Genomic DNA, 23,255 nt, shown 5'->3' with positions numbered 1-23,255 from the left:
GACTCCACAACAAAGTTATCAGGTATCTGTGCTTTATACCGCAACAAAATGAACAACTGGCATCTCAGTGTGTCTCATAATGAGGTAAATCATTTATAATTAATAACTATTATGAGTTAGCTAATATTGAAGATCAAAAGAGCTTGCTGTAATTTAAGAAAGAACAATATTCAGGTACGAACTCCGGATTCTGCTACTTTTCACTTATACGGAGTATTTGGACCGTTCACATCAAAATGCTTGCACGTATTAGCTCGATACCACATTGATTTTAATAATAATTTAATTTATGAGAAAATATACAGTAACATGAATGTTTATGGCAGATAGTCTGTCGGTTTGCCAAACTGCAGAGTATCGACGCCGACTATACATATTCTTACACTTCACTGTATTTACGGTTTTAAAAACACTAACAACGTGCCTGCTTTGAAGAATGTAGCTGAAACAGGCTATAGCTCATGTGGTTACATATACATTGTCTTTGTGTATGTATGTTTATTTGTGTTTTCCACAGGCACTAGAGGCCAGGGTCCAGATGTAATGGCTACACTAAGGACAAGGTGGCTTCTGTCCATGTTGCTGGTCAACCTACCAAATTGTTGTACTCCCACAGGTAGTCTTATCCAAGGTTCTCATATTACTCACATTATGTATAAATACAATTGTGCTTATTTTTACGTGCTTGTACTTTCTCTCTCTCTCTCTCCCTCTCTCTCTCTCTCTCTGTCTCTCTTTGTCTGTGTTTCAATTTAACGCTACGTCACACTCCACTGCATTCAGAGAAAAATATTGGCCGTCTTCTTAATCTTTCTTACTACTACTTAGAGTAAAATTTTACAGACAAAATATGTCCAATTAGCTCAATTAGAAATGATGCCTATAAGGTAATGCAATATAAAGGAGTATGTCTAACCTAAGTAAAGTAAAAGTCTAAATACAACCACTACTAATTTTCCCTACAACAAACATATATATATATATATATATATATATATATATCATACTGACACTAAAGACTATGTGTTTTTAAAACAGACACAGGCTATAATAAAGAATGGGCTGAGGGTTATATGTACAGCACATGTTTTGCTTTCACTGAAAGCATTACATCGAGTGTAAACTGTTTTGATAAAGGATTGTTTGGGCCACATGCCCATTATTTGAACATTAATGTCTTTACTGAAGAGGAAGTGGTGACAAAGGAAAGGTGCAGTTATTTGGACCCAGACTGATCAAAGTGCTCATTTCCTGTTACTGTTACCAACAGTGTGCTTCCCTGCAATGTGTTGCATACACACATCAATTGATCACTGCTAAAATCTCACACGGTTACAAGAAATGGGTGAAGGTGAACAGGTCTTGTGATGAACAAGAAAAAAAGGTGTGCTTTGCAGGGATTGGCAGATACATGTATGAGTTAGTAGGACTCTGCATTTTTCTTGTGGTTACTTATGTGGTTGCTTTATATCTGTTACTTTCTAGCTCTTTTCATGTCTTTCATCTTCTGTAGTCACTGCCTCTCTCTTTTTGCCTCTTTATTTTGACAGTTAAATGTATCTTACTAAAACAGTAATGAATATTCAAAGGAATTTTACATTTCATTTGCACAAGTAAAACAGCCAAAAATTGACAGTAGATTCACAAAGGAGTTTTAAGTTATGAGCTTCAGAGAAATTTTAAAGATTCTAGCAGCAAAGTGTAGTATTTATTTTGTTTTCTTGAGGCCATTTACATGCATCTGCTATGACACATGGTGGTTGAATTTTGGATTAAACATTTCAGTATGTGCCATTGCCAATAACTTCACAAATCTTTTCCTACTATGGGAGCCAGTGGATCTGCATGTATTGTTTTTGGATAGTACAACAGACTTTTTAAGAGCTCTTTATACAAGATGCCAAGTGGTGTTTTAATTCAGACTGACTTCAGATGTCATGGTTATAGAGTAGAACACTACATTGCCAGTTTATTAGGTACAACTACCTAAAACTAACATAGTCCAATACCACAGTCTTGCAATAAATGCTACCTTCATAAAATTCATAATGCTCAGTTTTTGTTGAAACTGTCTTTGTCACAAGATAATGTTTCCATTTATTTTTTTGAATGAGTTTTGAAATAATATGATTATGATGATTAATCTGTTAATCATTATAATCATATTATTAATTATTAATCGCTTTTATTTTTATCCCTTACTATCTGTTTCTCCAGGTCTTCCTACTCGTCCCTCTCGTCCTGAGTGCTATTTCCCATGTGATGAGGAAAGCTGTAATGTAGATATCCACTGTGCTTGGGATCCAAGGCCGGACCCTCATTTCCCCACAACCTACAGCCTGCACTGGGAACCAGCAATCAGCGAGTAATCACAACCATAAATATTCCTTGTTTTAGCCATATGATATCATTAAAGTGTTGATGACAATAATCTGATAATCTGGTTTAGTTTTATCCATCTCATCATGTTTTCATGTTTTGTCTTGTCTTCCAGGGGCAGGTATGTGAACAGTCAGACGGGTTCGAGTGCAGTAATCGATCGTGAAGACTTTGCCAACCACGGAAAGATTTCTGTTTGGGTTGAGGCTAAGAACAGTCATGGTTCCACCACGTCTCAAACAGTTGTCCTCAACATAGCAGATATCAGTGAGTCAGTCCTCCAAATTCTCATTCATGAGTACAGACACCACCACCAAAGACAATAATAATAATGATGAATATAATAGGAGTACTTGAGGCCCTTTTGACTAGCAGAATCAGAACCTGTTTGAGTGAAAAAGTTGGTACAGACTTGTAATTTATCTTTCAATGATTGATTTTGATTTTCAAATTAAATTGTTTTGTGTATGTGTTTCTGTCTCTAGACAAGCCACCACCTCCTAACATCACACTGAGGCAGCAGAAGTCAATAGAGATTGAGTGGGATTCCTTCTGTGATGAACTGGGCTTCTCTGTGGGAACCTGTTATGTCCGGAATCGGATTGAGGCAGACCGAGTTTGGCTTGAGGTGTCTTTTCTTTTGATTTTGTCTTGCCTCTTTTACTTCATTCAGTACTAGTGCAGTGCCTGTTCAAAATGTACTTTTCTCATTGATAGTTCAATATCCTATTCAATGATTTAATCATCATCATCATCATGTCACTTCTGGTTATTTTGGAGGCTGTAATTTGTGGTGCTGTTGAACTCTACTGGGTTATACTGAGAGGTGTTCCTAATATTTTCTCAATCCCATTTATGTGAATTGTGGTTGACAAAATATTAGGAAACCTCTTAATATAACCCAGGACAGTTCAACAACACCACAAAATCCTAAATGACCATTAAAACAAATCGACACCCAGATTCAATCAAAACTGAACATTATAATGCTTATAAAGGAAGGACAGTTGTATTGGATCGACCACACTGTGTGATGGAGTATGCTGACAGTGAGGGGACAGGGAATGAATCAAAGTCCTGAAAACAGGTCAAAGAAAAACTATATATTATTAACTGTGACTAAAACTGTGTCCACTGAATGCATGTTCAATCTCCTTCTTTTCCTCTTCTACACAGTATGAGAGTGGACTCTTTCACATGCATATGATTGAAAGTCCCCAGCCTTGCACAATCTATGAAATTCAAGTTCGCTGCGCCTGTACAACAGGCTTAATAAGTGACTGGAGTACAATCCACAGAATAAAGAGCACGGAAACAGGTGAGTCCTCATTTGGGAAGTTTATATTATAGTTTCTTTCTTGTTTTTAGTCATTCTTTTTAATTGTTGAATAGTTTAACATTTTTTTGTTCAGACAGCCAAAAATTCAAATGTAAGGTAAAGAAATGGAAACTCTTTGGTCAATAACCAAATAACAGAAAGAGAACACAGAGAGGAGGCCAGGAGCAAAGGGAAAGGCAGTGACTGGCACCAAATCATAAAGCAAACAAAATCACAGCCGCCTCTGGTGCCTTCACAATGTGGCTTTTATCATGTTTCGCAATTAGTCAGGAGGCTGGGGATTGGTGGTTAGGGCACAAAAAACACAGGAGGAGGGACCAGCTGAAAGAGCGTGCTCCAGCTTAAGTGGGACGTCCCGGGGTGCGCAGAGTAGACGGAGGTGGTATCCCCCCTTGACAAGTGGATGATCTCAAACAGACCTAATGAACAGAAATGACAGTTCCACAAGCAAAACAGCAAAATCTAACACAAGAAGACTATCACCCATGACAGGGGAAAGCAGCTAGCCTGGCTCTGATTAAGGTTACAAAATCCACCTATCAACACCTCTATGGCTCACTAAATAACCATTTTCTCTACTAAAACAAAAGATCTTTTACCTCTTGTTCAGACCCTGTTGGAAAGCCAGATATATGGTTGGACTGTGGGACATCCCCTGCAAGCTTTAACTGTGCTCTGACCTGGAAGGTAGGTAAACAAGTTATCCACAATCGTTATTAACTGATTAGAATAATGAACCAGGATCTCACTTTATGTAGACTCATCCATTGCTGTCATCTACCTGTCTTTATTCCATCCAGAACCTTGCTGCATCTCAGGCATGCAGTGTTCTGGGATATGCAGTTACTCTGTTTTACAACAACGGCACAAATGTGTCTTCAACTGAGGAAAGCAGCAGATTGTGCAATAAAATGCAATGCCAGCTCAACACTTCTCTGGAGGATGTGTCATCGTTCAATGTGTCAGCCTTCAACACTTATGGTGCCACAGAGCCTTCTCATCTAGTTATGCCAGTACCAGGTATAAGTTGCCCCCACTTTCATATAAGTATTCACAACTAAGGCTTAAAGTAGCTCCTAACTGGCTGAATTAGGAGGATTCCAAGTAGATATATAAGACACTTTGTGAATGTAGCCCCAGACCTTGTGCTGTGATGTTTAATATGCACTTTATTAAAAAAAAAAAATTACTATTAAAACTTAAAAATTATAGTTAAGGTTATAGCCACTGTTTGAAAGTTACGGTTCTGTCTCGAAAATGATGTTACAACAATTTTACAATTATACTTTTACTGTGGCTCAGCAGAACTAACAAAGCATTTGTCTTTCTTAGGTAAAGAGAAAAATGAACAAGTTATTCAACTCAACATGAATGAAGTGAACCTCACAGTGTCCTGGGATCTGCCCTCTCAGCACACTGACAACCTGAAGGAATATGTGGTGCAGTACAAACAAGGCGGGAGTCCTACAGGCAAAGGATTTGATTGGATCAAAGTGAAGAAAACCCAAACAGTGTTTTTTAAAGGTCTGTTTGATTAGGATACTTTCTTTTTAGCAATAACTGGAATAATTGGAAATGATTACACACTTAATACATTTTGAGCTTGAAAAGTGAATTCTTAAAAATGTCAAGGACTCTAAGCAAATGCGTTTATGTTAAAGGAGGTGTACTTGTGCTGGCTATTTTCAGAGTGTCTGTTCTACTCTGGTATGTGTCTCCACCTACAGGTCCATTTAAAAAGGTCACACCCTTCCAAGTGTCACTGTTCTCAGTATCACAAAGTCTGGAAGTCCATCACCTCTCATCAGTTATTGGATATTCTCTTGAAGGAAGTAAGTTTTAATGCATTGTTTTTCGCCAGCTAAATTTCACATCTCTTCATGTTAAATGGAAGATAAACTTGTAATTGTCATGTTCCTTTCTCAATCGCTTTTCAGCTCCCTCCAGAGTGCGATCATTTAATGTGATTGACATTGCTCCAACTCAAGTGTCCCTGCTTTGGGAGCCTGTTCCCCTGTTCGAGCGGAATGGGGTGATCCAATACTACCAAATAGGATTAGACAGACAAAATGGTACACACTGTCACAATATATATTACAGTTGTAGTAATAAGTAAAGGGGGGGGGGTTGAAATATATATATATATAGATGTATATATGTATGTGTATATGTGTATATATATATATATATATGTACTTAAAAAGCTAAAGTAATATTCAAGTAGTAGTTCGTTCCATCTCTGCCAGCTATTCTCTAAATACTCAAACTCACTCCAAACAATTTGTTTCTCCTAGTTTACAATGTCAGTGCCACACAGCATGAAACTAAGAGTTTTGAGCTGAAGCATCTGAATCCAGGCCAGGAATACGAGGTGTCGATAAGAGCTGTGACTGTAGCCGGGCCTGGAGCAAATGTCACCACAAAGTTCAAAACTAAACAGGATGAAAATTTTGGTATTGCATCACATGTCAACTCTTTCCTTTTTGACTGTATCTGCACTTAGTATGAGATGTATCATAAAATATTATAAGAGTTTCTAAGAGATGTAAGAAGTGTCTTAATCATATTAATCATATTGACACATTCAGTGGTTTATCTCTCTAATTTCTCTCTCTTTTCTTAGTGCATTTGATACCAGCCGTGCTTGTACCATCTTTGGTGGTTCTGCTGGTTGTAATATGCATTCTTGTTTTACTCTGGTGAGAAAATCATCTTCAACAACTTATCTTTGACTTGTATTTCTGAATATCTATTCTCTTACCCTTGTCTCATCCATTGGCGTGGTACATCATAAGATTACATTTTAAATTAATCTTCATCATTCTGTAGAGTTTGTGAGATTGTGAAGAGTGTCTGTCTTATGTCATTTTACTCTGTCTTAGTTGTTGTCGTGGAGAGAAAGTGTGTCCACTGGTGACTTCATGTTTCTGTGAGAAAGTGCCAGATCCCAGCAATAGTCACATCTTCAGACAGATGAAGCACCAGGTGAGAGACTTACTGAAATTATAGGATTTTTTGCCCTTTGTGAGCCTTGGTCTTATCTAAGAACAGGGTTTACATTAAATGTTGAGCCTAAATAATGCCATTATTTTGCTATTTCACCAGTCACTGCTTAACCTGTTTATAAGTTTCTTACCGTGTGTTACCAAAATGTGTCTGTGTGTGACCTCCCTGCAGATAAATGACTCCTTGGCTTGGATCTGTATCCCCGTCAATGAACAACATCCCAATATCTCTATATTGGAGGTTGTTGAAATCCAGCCTGGGGCTGTCATGTCCTCCCCGGAGAAAACCTCTGACACTGATGGATTAACAAGGCCAATTCTGAGAGATGGCTGCTCACAGATGGACTGCCAAGATGATCAGAGTGAGAATGCTGTCTTAAAGCAGGGTGGCAGGACAGACCACAGATATGGAAGAAAGGACTACAGCAAAATGGTAGACTCTGATGAGGAGAGGGACAAGGAGGAGGACAGGGATGATTGTTGGAGCTCATCAGAGGAAGAACAGCTTACATCAGGTTATGAAAAGCACTTCATGCCCACTGCTTCGGAAATACTGGAAACTTGATGATGTCTCCACATTGGCTCATGGACATTCAAATCAGGTGTATGTTGTTTTTTTATGTGCAGAAAATGTTCAATGTGGAAATGTGATTTTAGATGATGATCCTCTAGGCAGGCATTCTGAAGCCTTTCTCTGCAGGACCCTGGAGGGTGGACTCAGGTGATTAGAGAAATTTGCCTAGTAAAACTCATGACCTGTCAGCCAGTTTCTCTACCCTGGCTTCCACCTTTTGCACTTTTTTTATTTTAGTAGGCCTATTTGGTTTGATTACATTTTAATTTTCCATTTGGTGTTCACTTTGGTTTAATTTTTACTTTTTCTATTTCAATTACAACTCATGTGTAGTCCCCCATGTTGAACCTGGTTGTGGAAATATAAAGCAACTATCAATCAATAACATGTTTAATGTAATTTAATTTTAACTTAATTTCAGTCAGGTGTCATCAGGAAATGTTGAATGAATGCCCAGTCCCGGGGCATTCATTTGAGTAGCAGCAGAGTTTCTGACCTATTTAATGCACCTCATGTTGAAAACACAGCAATGCCAGTGGAATATGTCACAGTTCCAACACAATCATCACACAGCCATGATGTTAGGTATTACACCTAATAACAAAACATATAAACCGACAATACATAGCAGACATCACTTAATCCAACAGCATGTGGCATATACAGAACAACCCAATAGTGTCAATGAAGGTGCATATAGAATTCTTTACTAAAAACAGTGTTGAAATGCATTTGTAAGATACACTCTTGCAAAATATCAGCAATAAAAATTACATGATCATTTGAACACCTTGTAAGCTAATAACTATATTTATAAAATGTAAAAAATAAAATAATCAGAAGAAATACATAAAAATTGTGAATCATTTTTAATTAATCTTGTGAATTTTTAGGCCACAAATTTCACTTGATATTTGATTTAGACAAAACTAATAAACAAGAACCATAGACATCTATTTAGAAGTAATTATCTTATTAATTTATATGGTGCATTTCGAACTTTCAGATACTGTAATGTGACTGACGAACCTCAACTTTATTTTGCGGTACGTGTATACTAGGCATTACAGTAAGGGCGTGCAAGAACTGATTTCAAAATAAAAAGCGATCTTTCAGTGTATCTGATTTCACATCCATTCAGTCAGTCTATCAATAATGAATAATCAAACAAATAAATAACAAAAATACGTAAAATATATAACTTACAAGAAATAATTAAATATTAAGTATTAAATAGAAATAACATTGATAAAAAATAACTACTGCCTAAAAACTTAAAATTGAGGCTTTGTCATTTATGTTGTGTGAATAATTTGTCAAACCTAATAATAAAGAATTAATTTCCAAAAGAGCAAGATAGAATGGTAACAGTAGAAACTAATACGAAATGGGTTTAAAAGCAAGTGAAATAATGCAGCCTTTATTCCAATTAAAAACAACTTAAAGGACTTTGTCTTGTGACACTGAGTTTTGTATTGTCTGAGGGGCACTCTGATGTGCTGTACTATTGGTTTATGAAAATGGGTAGTTTCATTTTAATATCAATTAACTTCCCAAAACATTTTAGGGAACCAAGTGTCATTCTGAGGTAGTGTACTTTCTGAAGTGAAATAGGCCTATGGAAACGGGAAGTTTCCTCAATGACAGCCTGCCAATTAAGTGCTTAAAATGTAGATTGGTCTTTGGAAATACAGTATATTCTGTATTATTAAATTTGACTAATTCAATGATAAAGCCTCAATTTCCCCTAAAATATAGTTGGTTAGTTCGTAGATAGTAGTAATTCTTTTATTACCATCATTAATTAAAGTATTTATCTTTACTTATTTGTTACAGTATTTATACATTCATTGACTGACTGACTGAATGTGAAATCACGTTCACCGGAATATAGCATTTTATTTTGAAGTCAGTTCTGGCATACCCCTACCGTAATGCCTAGTATAAACACGTACCACAAAAAATAGTACTTGATCGTGTTTTTCGAAGTGGAGGCTGACTTGACCGCTGTTCCAGAAGAGGGTTCCGTGCCTCGTGTGATTTTCCTTGAACTAGTAATCTAGCCTTGTGTGTGGGTTTGCAGCGGTAACTATAATTTATTGGAGACCTAGAAATGAAAACCCATTCACATATTGTAGATATTTATTTGATTTATGAATGTGTACATTTGCTTTAACGTTATTTAATCCTTATCATTCTTGTTTTTTGGTATGTTTGTCGACCTATTTTTCTATTATGTTTATTTTGTTCTTTATTATTAACCATTATCTTAAAACGGCAAAGGTAGAAAGCCACATGTTCCTGAGATCTCGCGTAGTTAGCGAAATGTGTGTTGAACGGAAGCCGCCATAGGTCAGTTTCAATCGGCGTGTTCATTTGAACCAGAAGAACCGCTACGAAGCAGGGGGAGAAGAGCGGCCCAGTACTGATAATCCAACTATCAACTCAATATTGTACGTACATATTAGTTCGCTTGTATTTTGACAAAATATTTTAGATATATATTACATCGATCAACGTGATTGGGTAAGGTGTTCTGATGTAGCGAGTATTAAAGCAAGTGTCGGTTATGTAGCATTAGCCTAGCTAGTAGCATTAGCATTAGCATTTCCAGTCAAACACTAACGCCAGCTTGCAAAACGTGTTCACAAAGTTTGTACCTATTATTGGCTGCTAGCGTTGTGTTAACCGCGATACCTTACATGGCCACTCAGATTTGAGATTTCTCTAAATGGATGGCTTGGTACGGGGCTTCCTTTGGAGAGCAGATGGCGATATTTGCCTATTTTCATGCCGGGCACATTGGGAACACCCAGCCTTGAGCTGCTCTGCCGACAAGGCCTGAGCAAGAAGGGCAACTTTGGTAGCACCAGGTCAGCTATAGGTAGACATCTCAAATTCAGCGGAACTAACCCATGAATTATTCGGTAATGAATATTATAGTAGGAATAAACCAATTAGCGTAATTAAATGTAGTAATGGCAAACCACACGGACGGCTATCTTGGAGTCGGACCAGGCGGTGCGGCTACATAGCTAACTCATATCCTGATAACTTTTCTCATTTCGACCAACCACAGGTGAATACGACCTCCTTAGGTTAGCTGTGCATGATGGACACATATGCTGCGCAGGGCATTATTGAGATTTGAACGAGAAACATTGAAACACAAAGCATTTCCGTAACTCGCACCGACCGGGTGGCGTGGGGGTGGGGGTAGGATTAACTTGGAGCGGTTAAGCCGGGTCATAGAGATTTTAGCTGGTCGTGTTGACTAATGTCCTCGTTTTTGTGCCGCAAGCCGATTTCCAATGACGATTTTAGGTGTTGGCATGGCGGCACTCCGAGGCCAGCGGCTGCTGCGTGTTTATTTTGTCTCTCAAACAGCTCCCCACCGAACTCTAGTCCACTTTGAACCTGCACCATGTGCACGCTCATCTGCCTACATACACCCTTTGGCCCTCGACCATTTGGTACATGGATTGATTAAGTTAAAGCAATAAAAACTTAGTACAGATGTTTATTTAACTTTTCAGGTTATTAAGGGGGTCTTTTAGTTATGTGTTCTGGTAACTAGTTGAAAAATGCCTTACACAGTGAGACATTTTAGACTTATTAACAACCTATGATACAAGGTAAGGTTTAGCAAAGCAGCCTTTACTGTGCATCCAACTGATCTTGCTAGTGTGCTCTGTACTTACATTGTGTCCTATTAGATTGCTCTCCCAACCTTACATGTGCATGTGGCCTTTGGAGATGATGCATCCAAAACATCTGACTACCACTGATGGGTTTTCGTATTCATACTGTCTGATCCAGAGACCACTTGCTTACCAATGTTTAATCGGTACTACTCGTATATTGTCAAAATGCATTGTCAAACATGTATGGATCTAAATTTTTGTATGTATTTTTTCAGGATGGAGTGGCAGCCAGATGAGCAGGGACTCCAGCAGGTCCTCCAACTGCTCAAAGACTCACAGTCACCCAACACAGTCACGCAGAGAGCTGTCCAACAAGTATCCTACTACAGAGTGATATCACACTGCATAGTAAAGATAGTGAATTATATTTTACTAAATTGTGCCTCACACCAGTGCCAAGTGCAAAGGGATTTTGACCAGTGCCTTGTTTTGTTGCCACTGCTGTTATCAGGTTGGAAGTTGAGTGTTGAGGATTTTTCTGAAGTTGCCTTGTAGTTCTTTTTTCCAAGCCTACAATTGCACAAAAATTGATGAAATTTCTTAAATTATGTTAATGCACAAAATAATTAACAAACTTTTGGTTGATGGAAAATCTATTCATGTCAGCCACCAAAAAATATCGTATATGTGCAAAACACTGGTGATTCCATGTAGAGAAACAAGTCATGTTTTATGTTTTGATCAATGTACAGTTGACAAATGCATTGCTTTGCATAGAGAGCAAAGGTTAGTTGCGTAATCTTGAAGCTCAAAGTCAAATGGTCCTTAACAGCCATGCCAGAAACTTGAACAACTCAACCAGTTCCCTGACTTCAACAATTATCTAATTTTTGTCCTCACACGACTCAAAACTGAAGGTGAGTAGCCAGATCTGTTTCTTCTCTCAAAGCCTTATATAACCCACTGAGATTACTGATCCTCCCCAGACACTTGAGGTTCAGTATTTCACTCTGAGTTAAATGTGGGCAGTCAGTGAGAGATGATGCTGGGTGTGACATGGAATGTTCTGATATTGATAAATAGTAAAATAGTTGTATGTAAATGTAACACATTTTGTGAAGAGTTGAACAGAGCCAAACACATATTTTGTTCATATTTCCATTCATCCTCATAAGATCAGCGCAGTATAGTATGTTATGTACGTTAAATAATAAACATTTGCACAAGTCTAAAAATAAATGTTCACATATTGTTCCACACAGTGAGACATACAGATTGTGAAACAGGAAGAGAAAAGAGTACTGTTTTCAGATCTAAGTTTAGGTGTTGCAACTAGTATCTGAACAGTAATATTGGGGCATTCATAGTGGCTACTAGGGTGTATTTGATGACTTTTGTTTGACTATCTTCTCTCTGACCCTTTTTGTACCTTTTTTTTTTTCCTGTCATCCCTCCAGATGAGCCAACTCGTTCTCTGAGCGGTCTGATTCTGAAGAACAATGTTAAGGCCCACTACCAGAACTTCCCACCAGCTGTTGCTGACTTTATCAAGAAGGAATGCCTCAACAACATTGGCGACCCCTCGCCGCTCATCCGTGCTACCATTGGTAAGTTTGTGGGTGTTCTGCATCACCATTTCTTTTTGTGGTCTAGTTTTGGCTAGACCCCCCCCCCCCCCAAAAAAAAAAAAAAAAAAAAATCAAACTTCTGGTTGCCTCCTGGAGATGATGCATAAAAACATCTTGACTTCACATGAAGGTATTTGTATTCATACTGTCTGATCCAGAGCAGCTCCAAAGACAACTGCTTGTGATTCTGTTAATATAAAGTACCATCTGAAGTCTTTTATCTTCTTCCCCCGTCTCTCTCTCCTCTAGGCATCCTGATCACAACTATTGCCTCCAAGGGAGAGCTACAGACATGGCCAGAGCTGCTGCCCCAGCTCTGCAACTTGCTCAACTCAGAGGACTACAACACCTGTGAGGTCTGCACTTGCCCCAATCTATTTTTTAATATTTTTTTTATGTTATGAAAAGCAGGGCTGACACTTTTCTTTATTCTGGCTGATTAGATTTCTGATCAGGTTGAAGCTGGATGTAGTTATGCAGAGAATTACACGAGGTCTCCAAAGTTAAAGTACAGATAAAATTAGAGGCTCTGATTGTTCCACCCCAGCAGATTCAACCAAGAATACAGGGGATATGTCTATCAGGAAAAACAAGTGCAAACACATGGGGCACAGGCCCTTTTTAAAGAAATGGCAGACATCCATAATAATTTATATTTTTTTCATAATATTGACATTTAAATTAGGGGACAAGCAGGTTCTGATTTCTTTTGTTTTAGATGATTTTCAATGGTCAATGTCTGAAGACACTTAAATGACACCATGTGACATTTGAAAACTAACAATATTTCAAACATCACTTGGGAGAGCAACAATCATTTTGAAAGGCTGAGTATCCTCAATATGGAGTTAGTCGGGCGTTTATTTCAATAAAATATTTGCAATATTATAAGGAAGGCACAGGTATACGAGTGTGACCTCGCACCTCTGAATGTTACATGGTGTCGTGAAGCAACAACTGAAATCCTGTTAATGTGTGACTAAAATAATTTCTTTACACATTCAGCCGAAAATCGTTGTGTGTACAGTGCATTCAGTACTGTTGCTCCTGTTTTATTTTCTGATGCAGTCTCATTCTCTCCTCTGTGTCCCTGTATGTTTGCGTTTGATTTGACAGCCTTTCTGTGTATGTCCGTGTCTCAGGGCTCGTTTGGAGCACTGCAGAAGATCTGCGAGGACTCGTCGGAGCTGCTGGACAGCGACGCTCTGAACAGACCCCTCAACATTATGATACCTAAATTCCTTCAGTTCTTCAAGCACTGCAGCCCCAAGATTAGGTACAGGAGAGAGAGCAGGAGTTGTTTTTAAGTGTGACTGTCATTAGCATCTGGGTGTGATGCATGCTAACATCTGACTGACAGTGAAGGTGTTTGTATTCATACTGTCTGATCCAGATCTTTTGATTTCACTCTCACTTTACCTCACACTGACATGCACCTTAATTCACGAGTTACATTAATTGCTAACGGGATGCAGTGAGCAGTCTTTTTTCTTTTTTTCTTTTTTTCTTTTTTTTTTCAGTTTTTTTAATATATGGTGCAAGTTATACAAGCTTTTTAAATACACTCACTTCCCTTTTTGTGTGCATGAAAGAGGCACATAAGTTTGTCAGTAGTAATGTCCCTACATTTATTCATAGTAGGATGTTCATAAGTGGATCTCTCATTTCCATGACTGATGGTAATATTTTAAACTGCTTATATACGAGGTGTAGCTATTGAATAATGAGACTGATGCCCGTTGACTTAAAGAACTCCAGTCTCTTCATTTAACAGCCACACCTCTTGTATCACGAGAGGGATTTAGCTCAGTTTGTCACACCCACATTTTTCTGTTTTTCCTTTGACAAATTTGGGAAAGAGTGGATCCATAATACTTTGATTAATTTTTTAAGGAAAATTCTGCTTTACATAAAATACACTACAATGTTATCAGTTTAATTGAATAGCAATTAAACTACTTTCTCTCCATAAACACAAGTTCATACTTTAAGAATGTGAGATCGAGCCAAATGTTGCTGTATATTTATTTTGTTAAATTGAGAAATTTTAACACCCTCTTTGTCATCCCTGCAGGTCCCATGCCATTGCCTGTGTGAACCAGTTCATCATCGGCAGAGCCCAGGCCCTAATGGACAACATTGACACTTTCATAGAGGTGAGCTGTGTGTTTGAACACTGAGGTAAATCTGACTGTATAGCTTTGTTTAAATAGCAGACCAGGTCCTTTTTTTTTTTTTTTTTTTTTTTTTTTTTTTTTAAATTGCCTTGTTGCTCTTCCCATAGTCTGGATATTTCCCCTCTCTCACAGTTAATTTATTTCTTGTCTCTCCACAGAGCCTGTTTGCGCTGGCAGCAGATGAGGACTCTGAGGTTCGAAAGAACGTGTGCCGAGCCCTGGTCATGTTACTGGAGGTCCGCATTGACCGCCTCATCCCCCACATGCACAGCATCATCCAGGTAAGTGTTGGACCGCTCCCTGCTGTGGACCTTTTTTGTAGGTCCATATTAGTTAGTCTTTTGCATCTGGATATGATGAGAAACCCAGCTCATTGACTTACAATGATACCTATAGTTCCTATTGTTTCTGATCCAGATTTTCCACTTGTCTTTGCTGAACTTTGGCGCATTGCTGATATTTTTCTCTCTGTTCTGACTTTCAAACATGTGCCTTTCTCATCTCTTGCAGTACATGCTGCAGCGGACCCAGGACCCTGATGAGAACGTGGCTCTTGAGGCCTGTGAGTTCTGGCTGACTCTAGCAGAGCAACCCATCTGTAAGGAGATGCTGTCCGGACACCTGGTGCAGTGAGTAGCTCATTAACTATTGTTCATGTAATATGTGCGTTGCGTAAATACAGATTATTGGCACAAACTTGTATGTTTTTGATACTGTGAAAGATTTGTCTTTTGAGCTTTTTTAATACAGAATCGCCACATTCTTATCAACTTGTCATGAGGTTTGTCAACTGTTTTGAACAAAAAGTTTTCATCTTCTGTCAATACAGACTGATACCTATCCTTGTGAATGGGATGAAGTACTCAGAGATAGACATCATACTATTAAAGGTGAGCTTTTCTTTTCTTCTTGTACCAGTTATAAAATACCTTCTCATACAGAAATATGCCCTTATTTACATAAATCCAAAACAATGACCACAACTGCATTCATAATTGGAGCCAGTATTACAGAAGGAAAATGATCATTTAGAACAGGCCCCAATTCTGTTATAAATCTGCGCCTCAAAGAATACATTTGTATGATGATAGCTGAAGTAAACATTTGTATGCGTCTGGGTGTCCAGGGTGATGTGGAGGAGGACGAGGCGGTACCAGACAGCGATCAGGACATCAAGCCCCGTTTCCACAAGTCGCGCACTGTCACCTTGCAGCACGAAGGAGGGGAGGGTGAGGAGGGTGAGGACATCGAAGAAGACGACGACGACGATGACGACACTCTGTCAGACTGGAATCTGCGTAAGTGGAGGAGAAATGCAGTTACACACATGCTCTTGTTGAAACATCACACATTTTGTCAGGCTTCAGTCTAAATTAATCTTGTGTCCTTTGCAAATCATCTCCAGTTTTGCACGCCTCTTTCTGTAGGTTGCATATTGATTTTTAATAAATGGAGAACCCTTGGCATTTCATAACAGATTTGCCTTTTTAAACTCACCAAAATGTAGCAATGCTTTAACACTCAGTTGTGGCTCTAGGAGCAAGTGCACTTAGCTTTTAGAAAACATCTGCCGCCAGGTCACTTGCAAAACAACATTGTTATTGAGCTTTTCTTTTTGATGTAGGAAAGTGTTCGGCCGCAGCCCTGGACGTGCTGGCCAACGTGTTCCGCGACGAGCTACTGCCCCACCTCCTGCCGCTCCTCAAAGGCCTGCTCTTCCACCCCGACTGGGTCATCAAGGAGTCTGGCATCCTGGTGTTGGGTGCCATAGCTGAGGGTAAGACTCGGTTGACAGGAGTTCTCACTGAAACGACACATTTGTCGGAGTTGAATCAATCAAGTTCTCTGTATCTAATCCTTGTTATTATGAATGTCTGACTTATTCAATTGCTTGTTCAATCAATCAATCAATCAATACATTTTACAGTTGAGATAATAGTAAATGATATTTAAATTGACAAACCTCACAGCTGCAACATATTGTCTGCGTACTGAAAGTGGTTCAATGTGTGATAATTATCCCTGTAATCTTATTTGTAATATAAACTTTTCTTAACCCCTTCTCAGAAACAGAGTTACAATGTTCCCTTACATAGGAAAATTCAAATAAAACATTTCAAAACAATAAAATGAAGTAGAATTGTACCACTAAAAGGGCAGAGAATAGATAAAATCCTCAACAAAAAATATTAACAATGAAATGAAGATTAAAAAGGGAGAAATAATGATAAACATGTTGACCCTCTCCATGCGTCAGGCTGCATGCAGGGCATGGTGCCCTACCTGCCGGAGTTGATCCCCCACCTCATCCAGTGTCTGTGCGACAAGAAGGCCCTGGTGCGCTCCATTGCCTGCTGGACCCTGAGTCGCTATGCACATTGGGTGGTCTCCCAGCCTCCCGACTCCTACCTCAAACCCCTCATGACAGAGCTTCTGAAACGCATCCTTGACGGCAACAAGAGGGTGCAGGAGGCTGCCTGCAGGTGAGCAGCTTCACTCTTCTACATATGTGGATGTGAAGACAATCCCAGCTCATTGATTAATAATGACACACTTTGTCGTCAATTCCTAGACTGGAAGAACTAGATATATATAGATTAAATGGTAACATGTCCTCCATCTTGGTTTTCTCTTAGTGCGTTTGCCACTCTGGAAGAGGAGGCGTGCACAGAGCTGGTGCCCTACCTGAGCTTTATTCTGGACACGCTGGTCTTTGCCTTTGGAAAGTACCAGCACAAGAATCTCCTCATCCTCTATGATGCCATAGGAACTCTGGCTGACTCAGTGGGTCACCACCTTAATCAGCCTGTAAGTGTCTGTGGAACTCTTACACCTTTTTTTGCTTTTGTCACAGCTGGACACAGCCAGGCGGTTTCCCCCACTTTCCATTCTATATAGTCTAGTCCTTTTGATACAGTTTTTTCATATCGTCTTTTCTGAAGTTTATAAAGTAGGAGAAACCGTGAGATCTTACCATTTTGTATTCTTTCTCAGGAGTACATACAGAAGTTGATGCCCCCCCTTATTGCAAAGTGGAACGAGCTGAAGGACGAAGACAAGGATCTCTTCCCACTACTGGAGGTGAGAAATTGATAAAGGAGTAATTTGTACTATGGAAGGTTTTTATCCGAATCATGGTAACTGTAAAGAGTCCTGCCCGGATTTACATTGCTTTCATGTCGTTTTTGTCTTTCTAAAAGTCATCTTTGTGTTTCTTACAGTGTCTGTCGTCAGTAGCCACTGCCCTGCAGAGTGGCTTTCTGCCTTACTGTGAGCCTGTCTATCAGCGCTGTGTCACACTAGTCCAGAAGACACTAGCTCAGGCTATGGTGAGAAAACACACACAAAATAAATTTTGTCTTTGGTGTGTTTTTTTTTTTTTTTTTAACAAGGGACATTGAACTGTGTATGTTTTGTCTGAACAGATGTACAATCAGCACCCAGACCAGTATGAGGCTCCTGACAAGGATTTTATGATCGTGGCCCTGGATCTGCTGAGCGGCTTGGCTGAGGGTTTGGGGGGGAATGTGGAACAGCTAGTGGCCCGCTCCAACATCATGACCCTGCTTTTCCAGTGCATGCAGGTATGAGGGAGTGTGTGTTGTAGTTTCTGTCTGTGCTTCTCCATGTGTCAGCAGAGTTTCTTTTGAAGTCTTAAGTGTTTACTGGACAATTTTGACGCTAACGCAGTTGTGTTGCATTTCAGGACACAATGCCTGAAGTGAGGCAAAGCTCTTTTGCTCTGTTGGGTGATTTAACCAAAGCCTGCTTCCTCCATGTGAAGCCTTGTATTGGTGAGTGTGCTTTATCAGAGCATTGACTAAAATGACATAACCTGTCCTCTACTATCTTGCCATCAGGGAACACCCAGCATTGACTCATTGAGATATCTGTTGCTATAGAGAGTCTAGTGTCTTTATTGAGGGAGGAAGGAACTGTGTGTGTGTATGTAAGTGATTGTGTCGTAACCAGTGTGTGCACATGTTCTCCCTCCAGCTGAGTTCATGCCTATCCTGGGGCTCAACCTGAACCCAGAGTTTATCTCGGTGTGTAACAACGCGACCTGGGCCATTGGGGAGATCTCCATGCAAATGGGTGAGAAAGCAGGTTATACTTATTGTTGATGCCTGTTTTATGTTTCATTTTTTAAAATAAATTGTTGCCTTCAGTGCAAACAAGTGCCCAGTATCTGGATATGATGAAACACCCAGCTCATTGACACAAAATGATACGTTTTGTTCCCATAATATTTTCTGATCCAGATACTGCACACCTCGTGTGATTATACTCTAGGTGGCACAACTCAGCATTTGCCATCTTGAGAGTGCAGGTTTTCATGTGTGCAAGCTCGTGTGTGATTTAATTTAACAAATGTAAACCAACCTACAGGTCTGTACAAACGGCATTGCCTTTGTTTTTCCCCTCGACATTAACTGCGTTCTTGGCAACTGATAGAACATAAAAATGTTGCAGATTTATATATAAATGTTTTTCAGACCATCATGGACACTTAAGCAAACTTTGCCTGGTTGTGAAAGTGGGTCTATCTTAACACTTATGACTTCTGGTAGTGGCAGAAGCAACCTCCATTATGCTTGTGCATTGTGTGAACCTGTGTGTGTGTGTGTGTGTGTGTGTGCATGCTTGCCCGGCTAGCCATTGTGCGTGATCCAGTCAGCCCAGTGACACTCTGTGTGATATCCTTACAGGAACAGGTGTCAAGCAGCAAACAGGGGATTGTCCAGGTGAGCGTAGGGACACCAGCAAACCAGTCATCTTTAAGACCAATGAGTGCAAAATCAAATGAGACTTTTCTCTCAGATATGCTGAGATTTGCCTCCTTTTTTACCCAAACTGCTATAAGAAGCATCTTAAAGCTGTACGGTTCTGTCTAGATTTCTTTGCATCCACACTCTCTTTGAATTTGTAGACACATTATAACACTGATAGCTTTCATAAGGATTGAATTTATCCCGTTAAAGATAGGAATGTAGTCTTCTGGTCACAGAATGTTGTTCAGTCTACTCCAGCATTCACTAGTTAACGAACCCTGTGTTGCAAGAAACGTGTAATGTGAAGGGTTCATTAAAAAGCTGTTTTATTGCAACATGTATTTTTGTGGATGTGAGGGCGTATTGGTATGTAAAAGGATTAAATATGGTATTGGTTTTGAGCATAAGACAAATATTGTGTTGAATTTCATAGTATCAAATAACTGCAAGACATGACACACAGTATGTGTTTTTATTTGATTTATTTTTTTTATGCCTTAGTGTCTGAGTCACTGTAGAAACTGAAAAGGTTAATGGATCAAACTCTTAAACTTAACTCACTCAGTTTTTATCACCGATGGAGTCCTACACCAACACAAAATGATCAGTCTATAGTCATGTTTTTCTCTGTGGCTTCAAAATGAATCTGTAGCATTGTGACAGTTGTGACCATGACACATCCACACTGCAGGTGGCTTGTTTATCTCATACATTTGACAGTGTGCTCTTTCTATGCTGTGTGTATGTGTCTCTAGGTGCAGAGATGCAGCCGTATGTGGGCATGGTCCTGCCACACCTGGTCGAGATCATCAATAGACCCAACACACCCAAGACTCTGCTGGAAAACACAGGTACATGAGTGATACATGCGCAGTATAAGTTTGGATGTCATCTGATGGTCACACTAGTGAGTTAAGGTGAAGTGTTTTTCTTCTCTCTGTGTGCAGCCATTACAATTGGCAGACTGGGTTATGTCTGTCCCCAGGAAGTGGCGCCACAGCTGCAGCATTTCATTAGACCATGGTGAGTCACTGTTCCAACATTATTATCTGGATATCATGAAATTCACATCTATAATAAGACAATAAGTCTTTTCTTTTTATATTGTGCGCCAAACCCGAGGCCCTTCTTCTTGCACTATGTATAAATAAATTTCTATTAGCCTAGAAGAAAGAGAAACTGTTATTCTTGAGAGGAAAGGAAACAGTGCAATAGGACATAATTAAATTTATTTCCCAAATGCACAAGGGAGGTCATTTTCTTCTATTTCGTTTTTTTTTTTTTTTTCTTATTTCACTAATGGTGTCCTTCAGTGAAATCAAGTGCTCAGTATCTGGATATGATGAAACACCCAGCTCATTGACACAAAATGATACGTTTTGTTCCCATAACATTTTCTGATCCAGATACCGCAAACCTCGTGTGACTCATACTCGAGATGGCACAGTTCCGCATTTGCCATCTTCAGTGTGCAGGTTTTCATGCATGCAAGCTCGTGTGTGATTTAGCTTACCAAATGCAACCTGCAGGTCTGCACAAACTGCACCGCCTTTGTCTTTCCCTTTGTTATTAACCATGTTCTCGGCAATTGATAGATAGGTATATACAAATGTTTTTCAGACGATTATAGACAATTTAAGGAGGTATTTTAACATTTATTATTATACACTGACTCGTAGAGCAAATACTTTATTACTCTCTTTATTGTCTCCTCATTGTCCTTGTTCTCAGGTGCACATCGCTGAGGAATATCCGAGATAATGAGGAGAAGGACTCGGCCTTCAGGGGAATCTGTGTAATGATTGGCGTCAACCCTGCAGGAGTGGTGCAGGTGAGGTGATAGCTGTTGGTGATGCAGGGGTTACATAGCTAGGGGAGCTCTGCATCAGTGTGTGATTAAGTAACAAGTCTTCTCTGTTCAGGACTTCATTTTCTTCTGTGATGCTGTGGCCTCCTGGGTCAACCCCAAGGATGACCTGAGAGACATGTTTTATAAAGTGAGTGCTTCATCAGTGCTTTTAGATGACTAGTGTTTGTCATTAAAATGTTCCCTCCCCATGTCTGCTGCTGGCTCACCACACTCTGTGATGATCATTTAATCAGACATTCGAAATCTGATTATGTGGTGCGGATGATTTTTGAGTCTGAGAAGTGTGGCTAGAGTTTGCTGTTAAAGGGAGGGAGAACAATTTTCACATTCAGGACAGCACAAATGATAATTCGGCATCACGTTTGCAAGTTGATCAACCAGGGTGTCGAGAGAATGGTGGCTGTTTGCTTAAGTCCTCCCCCAGTCATAGCTCAGTCGTAGCCTAGCAAACAATCGTTAGCACAGCACGTTTTTAGCTTTTGTAATCCAAACTCGCAAGAACAGTGTAAAGAGTGGCATTAACAGTGTGTTTATCTACTCCAGTCTGCAACTGTAGGCATGTCTGGCTTACTAACTTACTACGTAACTTACAAAGCCAAGGAGCCGGCAGTCCATGCGGTCCTGATGCTATCAGTTATCAAAATTAGCACCTCTGTCTTGTTCTTTAGTAGATTTTGGGAAGTTTATGCTCCTCAAAACACATTGGTTGGCCCTCATCCTAAAAACCTTTTTCTCTTGTGTTAAAAGTGAAAGCATACTCTTATAGAATACAGTAAATAATAAATTAATTGAATAGTTATGTTGGAATGAAATAAGTTTAATCTTACATTTTTCCAGGACTAACTAGCTCAAAGTTGTATTACCAGAAAAATGCCTTTTTAGCCTCAGTCATTGAGCACAAAATAATATTTTAGACCCTTTTACTGGGTTCTTTTTAAAATCAGCTGCAAACTCAAAAAATTCAGTCCCAGACAGCATTTTCAATCAAGTTATTGAGCTGATGTTAGCTTAATTAGCTAGGTTACAAACAGCTGCTCAATCGTGTTTTAGATGGCTTAGTCTGGATCATGATGGTTTTTCTTTTTTTTCTTTTTTCTTTTTTTTCTTTCTTCAAGATTCTTCATGGCTTCAAGGACCAGGTCGGGGAAGAGAACTGGCAGCAGTTCTCTGAGCAGTTCCCTCCTCTGTTGAAGGAGCGCCTGTCTGCCTGCTACGGCGTCTAACCTAACCTTCCCCTGGTCCACACAGGACATCAACCTGTTAGGTATGTCCAGCAAACGTCTCTACGTCACAAATGAACAACCAACCCAAGACCCCTTTCTGGAAATGATGAAAATCCCAGCTCATTGATATGCAATGATACATTTTGTTCCCAAATGAATTATCTGATCCAGAATCTCACTTTTCCCACACCACTGCTTCCTTTTGACCCCTGAACTGCTTCTGTCAGCTCTTCATTTACTAGTTGCTGTATAATGTGATTTTAAAACTCTTCTCTCCGTCTCTCTCTTCCTCAGGTTAATGTAGGGGAGGGTTACTGGGGAACTCATTGCACTGCCCAGATCACGGGGGAGAAACAAGAGCTGGAGGGATGTGACTGGCCTTGACCCTCCATTCAGCGGATGGCCCCCTTTCCCCCCCGCGCCCTGTGTGTCTCTGTGAGGGAGGGTGGGAGGAGGGTGGTGGGTGTGGGAGGGTAAACTGGGGATATACATATACCTCTCGGATTAAACGCCTCACTAAATCCAAACACACTCAAAAGTGACTTTCGCCAACAGCACCGCAGGGATCCTTGGTAGAAGAGGGCAAAATAGGGGCTGGCTTTGACCTCCCCCTCCTCGATTTGATTATTCTGTTAAGATAGATG

At 39.6% G+C, this 23,255-nt stretch overlaps 2 protein-coding genes across 2 annotated transcripts; both read left to right on the top strand.

The window, feature by feature from the left end:
- The first annotated feature begins 2 nt into the window (after nt 1-2).
- LOC111227308 (leukemia inhibitory factor receptor-like) lies at nt 3-7,568 on the top strand. Its single transcript, XM_022752742.1, has 15 exons — nt 3-84; nt 518-616; nt 2,218-2,365; nt 2,495-2,646; nt 2,865-3,007; nt 3,556-3,697; nt 4,329-4,405; nt 4,519-4,738; nt 5,051-5,242; nt 5,446-5,550; nt 5,656-5,790; nt 6,013-6,171; nt 6,342-6,417; nt 6,601-6,703; nt 6,896-7,568. Exons 2-15 carry the CDS (start codon nt 544-546, stop codon nt 7,286-7,288), a joined length of 2,118 nt encoding a protein of 705 aa, XP_022608463.1. The 5' UTR covers nt 3-84; nt 518-543; the 3' UTR covers nt 7,289-7,568.
- Nucleotides 7,569-9,711: 2,143 nt separating this feature from the next.
- tnpo2 (transportin 2) lies at nt 9,712-23,037 on the top strand. The gene is made up of 25 exons (XM_022752492.1): nt 9,712-9,750; nt 11,217-11,316; nt 11,783-11,858; nt 12,399-12,548; nt 12,819-12,925; nt 13,712-13,845; nt 14,644-14,725; nt 14,905-15,027; nt 15,257-15,375; nt 15,576-15,636; nt 15,873-16,044; nt 16,371-16,523; nt 17,004-17,229; nt 17,383-17,554; nt 17,741-17,827; nt 17,968-18,075; nt 18,172-18,330; nt 18,453-18,540; nt 18,743-18,841; nt 20,274-20,369; nt 20,466-20,541; nt 21,250-21,349; nt 21,441-21,515; nt 22,504-22,652; nt 22,906-23,037. Exons 2-24 carry the CDS (start codon nt 11,218-11,220, stop codon nt 22,609-22,611), a joined length of 2,670 nt encoding a protein of 889 aa, XP_022608213.1. The 5' UTR covers nt 9,712-9,750; nt 11,217; the 3' UTR covers nt 22,612-22,652; nt 22,906-23,037.
- The last annotated feature ends 218 nt before the right edge of the window (nt 23,038-23,255 follow it).

The sequence above is a fragment of the Seriola dumerili genome, unplaced genomic scaffold, assembly GCF_002260705.1.
Source record: "Seriola dumerili isolate Sdu_G_001 unplaced genomic scaffold, Sdu_1.0 BDQW01000169.1, whole genome shotgun sequence".
Taxonomy (NCBI): domain Eukaryota; kingdom Metazoa; phylum Chordata; class Actinopteri; order Carangiformes; family Carangidae; genus Seriola; species Seriola dumerili.
This window is presented reverse-complemented; position numbering and strand designations above follow the sequence as displayed.